A 9893-nucleotide genomic window follows, 5' to 3' on the forward strand; every position below is an offset into this window, starting at 1 on the left:
AAGCAAGATCGTTGCCAGTGCCCCTGGACTGGTTCTTGTGCGGGTGGCACATGAGATGCACCATTTTGAGCGTGGCCGTTGCCAGTACCGCCTGACTGGCTCCTGTAGGATTTTCGAGCGAGATCGTTGCCAGTGCCCCTGGACTGGCTTGTGCGGGTGGCACATAAAAGACGCCATTTCGAGCGTGGCCGTTTTCGTGCAGGTGACACGTAAAAGCACCCACTACACTCTCTGAGTGGTTGGCGTTAGGAAGGGCATCCAGCTGTAGAAACTCTGCCAAATCAGACTGGAGCCTGGTGTTGCCATCCGGTTTCACCAGTCCTCAGTCAAATCGTCCAACCCATGCTAGCATGGAAAGCGGACGTTAAACGATGATGATGATGATGATGCTGATTGGTTTTGTAATCGAAAGCAGCAACACTCCATTGCTGACCTGACTTACCTTTGTGATGCCTAATTCGGACCTTTACATGTCTATTTGCTTTTTTTTTGTGCTGTTTCTTGCTTACAATGTTATGCTATAACTGGTATGTGATGAATGAAGATGGTCTCACGTTTATCACAACCAGTGAGAATATTTGCTTCAATGCAGTTCATTATAGGTTTGTGCACAATTAGTGTTGCCTTCCTTGAACCATTTACTTTCATTTTATGGGACAAACAAACACACAGACAGACAGAATCTCTCTTTTGTATATACAGATATATAAAAGTTCAAGATTCAAATGAATCAGGTGCTTAAATAGTAAAGCACTGGGTTGTGTCAAAAACAAAATTGTATCCATGTATGCTACAAAATCAGAGTAACAAATACCAACATACTGAAGTACAGACAGATTATTATTCCAGTTGTATATACAACTGCACCTGACTGAGTATGCTATGAGTCTCAAGGCTGTAGGAACATACATTGCAGCAATTGTACTGCACTTGATAGGCTCCAGAACCATGCTAATAGCAGGTTCTGAGTAAGGTAGATAATAAATAAACAGCCAGAAAAGGATTTACCACAGATATCACAGGGAAATGGTTTCTTCTCTGTATGTGTTTGTGGCTAGTTAATTGATATCTGTAAGAGAACAATTTACTACAGATATCACAGAGATACTGTCTCTCTCCAGTATGAATGCATTTGTGACACTGAAACAAGTAAAAGAGTAAATATAAATAAAATGGAAGCATACAAAAATAAACATTATTTTCCATCTTTTTGTTTCATTTTGAAAAATGAAAATTTATTTCATGATTTATTGTTGTTTGCATTTTGAATTATTTTTGTTTACATTTTGAACTGTTTATGTATACTTGAAGGCACCAAAACCTTTTAAGTGCTTAGGGCCTCTCTGGGCCTTAATGCAGCCCTGCTGATATACTTCCCTTCTGTATGAATACGCTTGTATTGACTGAGTTTACCTTGTTCTGAGAATGACTTTTTGCAGATGTCACACTCATATGATGATTTTCCTAATTCTTCCAACATCGCTTCAGGACAATACAAGGGACAAATGGGGTTGGGGACTTAACAAATGATATTACATGAATAAATATATTATAATTTCGGATGAGAAATGAGAAGCAAAAAATGAACAGACATGGAATGGGTTTGACCCCACCAAACACATTCCTGCATTCCACCATTTTTCTTTGTCCTTTTGTTTTTACTCCACTTATGGACATACAAGCGAGGTTGTTCGTTTCCAGCCTTCCCTGAAAAACACAACTACTCATGCAAAAATATGACCTTGCTTGGAAACTGGTATGGGTCAATGAAAAAAGAGGCGTGTGGACACAGAAGATATGCTGTATAGAATTTTCTATGACCCATACAAGCACGAAAGATCACGCCCAAATGGTGCTATTTACGTGCCCCCGGCACGCAGGCCAGACAGCTAGAGCTCTGGCAACGATCAGGCTCGGACGGTGCTCTTAGACATAAAATAATGGTGATGCTGATGATGATTGTAGTGAATTAGATCCTTTTCTGTTTGAATGCCTTAGTGTTGCAACAACTGAGCACTTGGAGAGAATGATGATGATGATCATCATCATCGTTTAACGTCTGCTTTCCATGCTAGCATGGGTTGGACGATTTGACTGAGGACTGGTGCAACCGGATGGCAACACCAAGCTCCAATCTGATTTGGCAGAGTTTCTACAGCTGGATGCCCTTCCTAACGCCATGGTTTTATCTTTCACATCAATGTGACAGTTAACTCATTGTTCATTCATCATTTTGAAAGAATTATTTAGGAGTGATTTCAGATTTCTCTCTTGCATGAATACGTTTGTGTTTAGTTAAGCTGCTCCCAACTGAGAAGGATTTCCCACAGACATTACAGCGATGTGGCTTCTCTGCTGAATGAATACGTTTATGAACAGTTAAGTGATATTTTCTAGAGAATGATTTACCACAAATATCACAATATGGTTTCTCTCCTGTGTGTAAGCGTTTGTGGATAGCAAATTCATTATTTCGAGCAAATGATTTACCACAGGTATCACACAGATAAGGTTTCTCCCCTGTATGAATACGCTTGTGAATAGCCAAGCTATCTCGGTTAGACAATGATTTACTACAAATATCACACTGATACGGCTTCTCTCCTGTATGAACGCGTTTGTGACTAACTAAACATCGATTTTCATAGAATGATTTACCACAGATATCACAGTGATGTGGTTTCTCCCCTGTGTGAAGGCGTTTGTGTCAAGTTAACCTACTTCCATCAGAGAATGATTTACTACAGATATCACAATAAAATGGTTTCTCCCCTGTATGAATACGTTTGTGAGTAGTTAAGCTAGACGCAGCAGAGAATGATTTACCACAGACATCACAGTGATATGGTTTCTCTCCTGAGTGAATAAGTTTGTGAGTAGTTAAGTTACTTGTAGCAGAGAATGATTTACCACAGATATCACAGTGATACGGTTTTTCTCCTGTATGTGTGCGTTTGTGTTTAGTTACGGTACTCCCTGTAGAGAATGATTTACCACAGATATCACAATGATATGGTTTCTCCCCAGTATGAATGCGTACATGAGTAGTTAAATCCCTATTTTGAGTGAATGATTTACCACAAGTATCACAATGATATGGTTTCTCTCCTGTATGAATATATTTGTGTATATTCAACTTATCTCTTCGAGAGAATGATTGCCCACAGATATCACAGTGATATGGTTTCTCTCCTGTATGAATTCGCACGTGTTTAATTAAACTGCCTCCAAGAGAGAATGATTTTCCACAGATGTCACAGTGATATGGTTTCTCACCTGTGTGAATCCGTTTGTGACTCACTAAATCTGAATTTTGATAGAAGGATTTACCACACGTATCACAGTGATGTTGTTTCTCTCCTCTATGAAAGCGTTTGTGTTGGTTGAGTTTGCCTTCGTTTGAAAATGATGCTTTGCAGATGTCATAGTCATGTAATGATTTTCCTAATTCTTCCGACATCTCTCCAGGAAAAATAAAATCAATCCTTCAATAACTTTTCAAAAATAATTCTTCTCTCACCAAAATATATGGATATTTTTCGTCTTTATACTTTATTCCAAACAAATATCACTTCTCTTATATTTCTTCTAAATGTGATGTTTGTCAATGTTTAGAAATGTTGCAAATACTCTTTGTAAATTCATGAAAGTATATTTACAAGAGAAAATTATCTCAGACACAGAGGTAAAGAAATGGTTCTTCTCTCAGAGGGAATATTTTACAGTAATTCAGCAGTGTTTCATAGAAGCCGGGTTATACGTTTGTAGAATATCTTTGCAGAGTCTTTCGAACATGATACATATTGGTGATTCTTTAAAAGTAAAAAATACTCTTTAGCCAATTTCATGTGATTTTCTGAAAGAATAGAAAAATAATATAAGACATAGAATATGTTTAAGAGTTAGATATTCAAAAGTATTAATTTATGACATTAAATCCATTAGAGTTCAACAGGATTATTTATTATTGCTGACGGGAGCTGGCACGTCAATCGTCGTAAAGTCGATCGGTCGTAAGTCGACTACGACCTGCATTGGTTAATGTGGATAATTAAATTAGTGAAGATATTTCTCTAAACGTTGTTATTTTACTTAAATTTTTTATCACCTTAATATTTACACTTTTAAAATTAGAGTATCTGCGCGCATGTCTTTTATTTCTTTAAAATCATTACATCTTATGACTGATATTTTTCATCGTTATTGTTTCGAAACGAAAACGAAATATTGTCTACGTCCAAGAATGAAAAATACATTCATATTAAAAGTAGACGTAACACGAAGAGAGGAGGGAGAAAAGAATAACTAATGTAATTAATTTAAAATAACATTAAAGAAAAAGATATTAACTGCAAGTTGTAATGATGCAGAGGAACCAACAGCAATAAATAGTTCCACTATTTCAAATAAATGTTCCATTTCTTCAGTAGGTGTTATTTCCTTTTCGTTTCAGTACTTCAAATACACGCTCGTATTTTTATACGTTACCAAACATTTAACTAAATTACCGAATTTACATGTCAGAGATAAAGAGAAATTTTGTTTGAACATAGTATTGATCTGACGTTAAGAATATAAGACATAACAGAAATAACCAAAACTGCAATGGAATGTCTAAAAACAAAAACAACATAATTAAAATAACAATATAATTTCGTCTTTGTTTAATGAAATTCTTTTAACTTATTGAACACATCGAAACAAATAGATGTACGTAATATGACACATATCCACTAAAAATATTTATATAAATACAATACTTACATCGAAATATATATGCGTAAAGCCAGTCAACGAGGAAGATGTGACAATATATTGAAGTAGTGAGAATCTAAGTCTTGTGGACAAATAACAGCTTCAACAGAATTTCTAGATTTGATTCATATTTTTCAGATCAATATAAAGAAAAGAATGCTGTTTCTATTTCTTTACACAGTTAATTACCAACCATGTATATTTAATTGGGTTTTCACTTAACTATCAGTTATAAAGTGGAGCCGATCGAGCAGGACAGACGTGTACGAAGCAACAACAGGAAATAAACAGAATTGGGAAGGTTTAACAATTAACTGACTAGGGGAGCTGACTCTATTTTCAACATCAGTCTGGCATTACTTAATGTTTTATACTAGTGTAGACGTGTCGTCAAAAATAGCGGAGGTTTATTTATGATAGAAAATGACATTATCAAAGCAATGAGAGAAACGATTAATACATGTCGGATTTTGTGATCCTTTCTAACAATCCGCGTAAGAGTCTGACGGACCCTATCTGAAAGTTTTGGTTTTCTTCCGGAGTTTTGTTTCGACGAGGAAGTTTTTCCCTCTTTCTCAAAAGCTGTCATTACTCTCGAAACAGTACTTCTTGAATCACCAAACATTTTGCCTGTTTTCGTTACGCTAGCGCCTGCTATACGAGCACCAACAATTTGACCCCTTTGAAAGTCTGATAGATCAGTATGTATATACACAGAACTGAATCATTTCAAGAATAATATACGAATGTAACTTCTCGGTTGAAAATATCGACCACATAATGTATAAGTATAACACATATACAGGCGTTGGAAAAAATAATGCAAACACCTCGCATCATAGCATCATAATATTGAAATATCTATAAAACCGTCAAAAGCTCTGGCGGAGGTTTGCGCTCTCTGAGTGCTCTTGTTAGAATTGTTTTCAGTACCATTCCGTATCTAATGTCATAGCACATACATGAAATGGTGCCTTGAAAGAATGTGTAACAGCCAAGCATTTTATATGGCTTATATCGGGATGAAAATTATAAGTATAAAACTATAAAGTTATTGAATAAACGGACAGACATCAGTCTTTATCATGTTGAAGAGTTAGTTCCCTTGTCAGTTAATTGCTAAATTTTACCAATCAGGTGTGTTTATTGGCATCATCTACATCAATGTTATTTGATCATTTCCACTTTACAACTGATATTTAAAAGAAAACTCAATTAATTATACATGATTGGTAATTAAATGTGTAAAGAAATAGATGCAGCATTAATTGTGTTGACCTGAAAAATACAAATCGCTGTTTGCTATAGAAATCTAGAAATTCTCTTGAAGTTGTCACTGTCCACTGTGACTCTCTCTCTCTCTCTTGTTATGTTAATATGTAAGTATTATATTTGTATAAACATTTCTATTATATACGTGTATTATTAAATGCATCTGATTCGATGTGTTGAGTAAGTTAAAAGAAAGAATCTCACTAAACAAAGACGAAATTATATGAAAGCAAGGCTGTTCTTTTAATACTTTCATTGTTGTCGTTTTCTTGTTTTTGATAACGTCAGATCAATACCTTGTCTACACAACATTTCTCTTTATTTCTGACAAGTAAATTTGACAGTTTAGTTGAATGTGAGAAAATTACGATGTAATTTGTATAAGAAAATGGGGAATGTATAAAAATATGATTGTTTACTTAAAAAACTGAAACGAAATGGAACGGCATTTATTGGAAGCAGGGAGTCTTTATTTCCGGTGGTTCTTTGCATCGTTACAACTTCCAATTGATACAGTATTTTGCTAATTTCTCAGAAATTACTTAGGCTTTCTCTCTTCATGATAAAAGTTCTTTTGATATGAATGTTTTTTTCACTCCCTGAAGTAAACAATATCTCGCTTATTTTTTTTTCGAAAGGAAATCAAAAGATTATAATACCCTGAATATTTCAATTTTAGAAGTATGTATATTGCTATAAAATATTAAAGATTTAAGTAAAATAAGAAGGAGGGTGGAATTACTTTCAGTTATGTCTATACCATCAAAGTTGAGAGGAGGATCGTCACTAATTTAATTCTCTATGTCAACAATTTTTCCTCGAACATCAGAAAGTCTCCGCGAAAGATTCTGATGCTGATAGTCAGACATCGACATTAAATTCTTTACTAACTTTTCTTCAGGTACTACTAAAGCAGCGTGGTCCCGAATGCGCAGTCCGCGCTAGCTAGTCGTGAGTGGTCGATCCTAACCCTAACCCTATCCCTAAACACGTATTCATTTGCACACACGCTCACTTTTTGTAGGATCGACCACTCACGACTAGCTAGCGCGGACGCGCAACTGCGCGACTGCGAGTTCGGGACCACGCTGCTTTAGTAGTACCTTTTCTTCATGTTTCATGCTCCACAAGGTATCGACTTTAAGCTGCCTCTGTGTATATATTTGTTGTATATTTATGAATGTACAGAAAGAGGCAGAGGAGGGGTGACATTTGTGTTACCAAACAAAGCTGTGTTGATAAGATAGAACACAGATGTGAACATATTTGAGCATGGCCATTGCCAGTACCACCTGACTGGCCCTCGTGCCGGTGGCACGTAAAAGCACCCACTACACTCTCGGTGTGGTTGGCGTTAGGAAGGACATCCAGCTGTAGAAACTTTGCCAAATCAGATTGGAGCCTGGTGTAGCCATCTGGTTTCACCAGTCCTCAGTCAAATCGTCTAACCCATGCTAGCATGGAAAGAGGACTTTAAACGACGATGACGATGATGAAGATGTAGTGCCATTAACATGGATAATATTAGTGTGTCTGTGTGACAGACTTATATGTATCCATGAGTTGTTATAGATGTTTCTACTCTATTATATAAACTTCTTGGAAATACAGATATTGGATAAGTTTAATAGTTCAAATAGAGGTTGTGAATATACATTTTTGAATATCTACCTTTTAAACATGTGTTATATCTTATTTTTCTATTCTTTCAGAAAATCACATAAAATTGGCTAAAAAGTATTTTTTTACTTTTAAAGAATCACCAATATGTATCATGTTTGAAAGACTCTGCAAAGATGTTCTACAAACATATAACCAGGCTTCTATAAAACATGGCTGAATTACAGTAAAATATTTCGTCTGAGAGAAAAACAAGGAATTTTTTTACTTCTGTGTCTGAAATGAAGAAGAGATAATTTTCTCTTTTAAACATACTTTGATGAATTATCAAAAGTATTTGCAACATTTCTAAATATTGACAATGATCACATTTAGAAAAAAGTATAACAAAAGTGATATTTGTTTGGAATAAACTATAAAAACAAAAATAACAATATGCATATATTTTGGTGAGAAAAGAAATATTTTTGAAAAGTTATTGAAGTGTACAACTTGAAGGATTGATTTTTCCTGAAGAGATGTCAGAAGAATTAGGAAAATCATCACATGACTGTGGCATCAGCACAAAGTCATTCTCAGAAGAAGGTAAACTCAATCTACATAAACAAATTCATAGAGGAGAAAAACAACATCATTGTTATATCTGTGGTAAATCATTCTCTTACAAAAGAAATTTAACTAGACACAATCGTATTCATACTGGAGAGAAACCATATGAGTGTGATGTCTGTAATAAATCATTCTCTCAAAGAGATAATTTAACTGCTCACAAACGCATTCATACAGGAGAGAAACCATATCAGTGTGATATCTGCAGTAAGTCATTCTCTCGAAATCACCAATTAACTGAACACAGACGTACTCATACAGGAGAAAAACCAAATCGTTGTGACATCTGTGGTGTAACATTTGCTGCTATGAGCACTGTAATTGCACACAAGCGTATCCATACAGGAATAAAACTATACCAATGTGATATCTGTGGTAAATCATTCTCTGCTGTGAGTACCTTAACTACTCACAAACGCATTCATACTGGTGAGAAACCATTTCATTGTGATATCTGTGGTAAAGCATTTTCTGAAAGACATAAGGTAACCACTCACAAACGCATTCATACAGGGGAGAAACCATTTCATTGTGATATCTGTGGTAAAGCATTCTCTCAGAAAACTGACATAACTACTCACAAACGTATTCATACAGGGGAGAAACCGTATCATTGTGACATCTGTGGTAAATCATTCTCTGTTGGCAGTAGTTTAACTCAACACAAATATATTCATACAGGTGAGAAACCACATCACTGTGATATCTGTGGTAAATCATTCTATAAAAATTCACAATTAGTCAGTCATAAACGCATTCATACAGGAGAAAAGCCATACCACTGTGATATCTGTGGTAAGTCATTCTCTCAAAATAAGAATTTAACTACCCATAAACGCACTCATACAGGTGAGAAGCCATATTACTGTGATATTTGTGGTAATTCATTCTCTCAAAGTTACCAGTTAACTCTACACAGACGTATTCACACAGGGCAAAAACCATATCACTGTGATATCTGTGGTAAGTCATTCTCTCAAAATCAACACTTAGCTATACACAAACGCACTCATACAGGAGAGAAACCATATCACTGTGATATCTGTGGTAAATCATTTGCTGTTAGAAGTAAGGTAACTTCTCACAAACGTGTTCATACAGGGGAGAAACCGTATCATTGTGACATCTGTGGTAAATCATTCTCTTTTGGATGTAGTTTAACCACTCACAAACGTACCCATACAGGTGAGGAAGTACATTATTGTGATATCTGTGGGAAATCGTTTTCTTATGGATGTAGTTTAACTAGACACAAACGTATTCATACTGGAGAGAAGCCATGTTAGTTAATCATTCTCTGTTCAGATTAGCTTCACTGAAAACGAATTTATTTATACAAGAGAGAGACTATACAACTGCGATATCATATTCATATCTGTTGCATCTAACTTTTCCTGAAGAGAGGAATTTTGCATCCCATACATATGTGTAGATGTGTGTGTATATATATATATATATATATATATATATGTGTGTTGAGGCAGTCAAAGCAATTGTGGTCTTTCTAAGGTGAGGATCTATAATAAAAATGTAATTTTTCTATACAAACCTTTTGTTGTCAAATACTCTGAATTTCTTGAATTTCTGCCAATTATAATTACATTTACTGATGTCTAATTGTTGAATAAACAGAAGAA

General features: G+C 35.3%; 1 protein-coding gene and 1 pseudogene across 3 annotated transcripts in view; one reads left to right on the plus strand and one right to left on the minus strand.

Moving 5' to 3' along the window:
• LOC106883324 (uncharacterized) overlaps window positions 1–9804 on the plus strand; it is a 25408-nt gene extending 15604 nt beyond the window's left edge. The window contains exons 1-2 of one of the 2 annotated variants that reach the window (XM_014934288.3): window positions 4920–6134; window positions 7740–9804. In XM_014934288.3, coding sequence (XP_014789774.2) covers window positions 8166–9542 — 1377 coding nt within the window. In that variant the 5' untranslated portion in view covers window positions 4920–6134; window positions 7740–8165 and the 3' untranslated portion in view covers window positions 9543–9804. Of the gene's footprint in view, window positions 1–4919; window positions 6135–7739 lie in introns of those variants that run through there. The other variant, XM_052977274.2, reaches the window with a different exon arrangement.
• Window positions 1199–4308, minus strand: LOC149130784 (uncharacterized; annotated as a pseudogene). Its single transcript, XR_016238661.1, has 2 exons — window positions 4109–4308; window positions 1199–3856 (listed from the first exon to the last, which is right to left on the minus strand). The product of XR_016238661.1 is annotated as an uncharacterized LOC149130784 (transcript).
• Window positions 9805–9893: the final 89 nt, after the last annotated feature.

This window comes from Octopus bimaculoides, chromosome 27 (genome assembly GCF_046866305.1).
Source record: "Octopus bimaculoides isolate indiv1 chromosome 27, ASM4686630v1, whole genome shotgun sequence".
In the NCBI taxonomy this organism is placed as follows: Eukaryota; Metazoa; Mollusca; class Cephalopoda; order Octopoda; family Octopodidae; genus Octopus; species Octopus bimaculoides.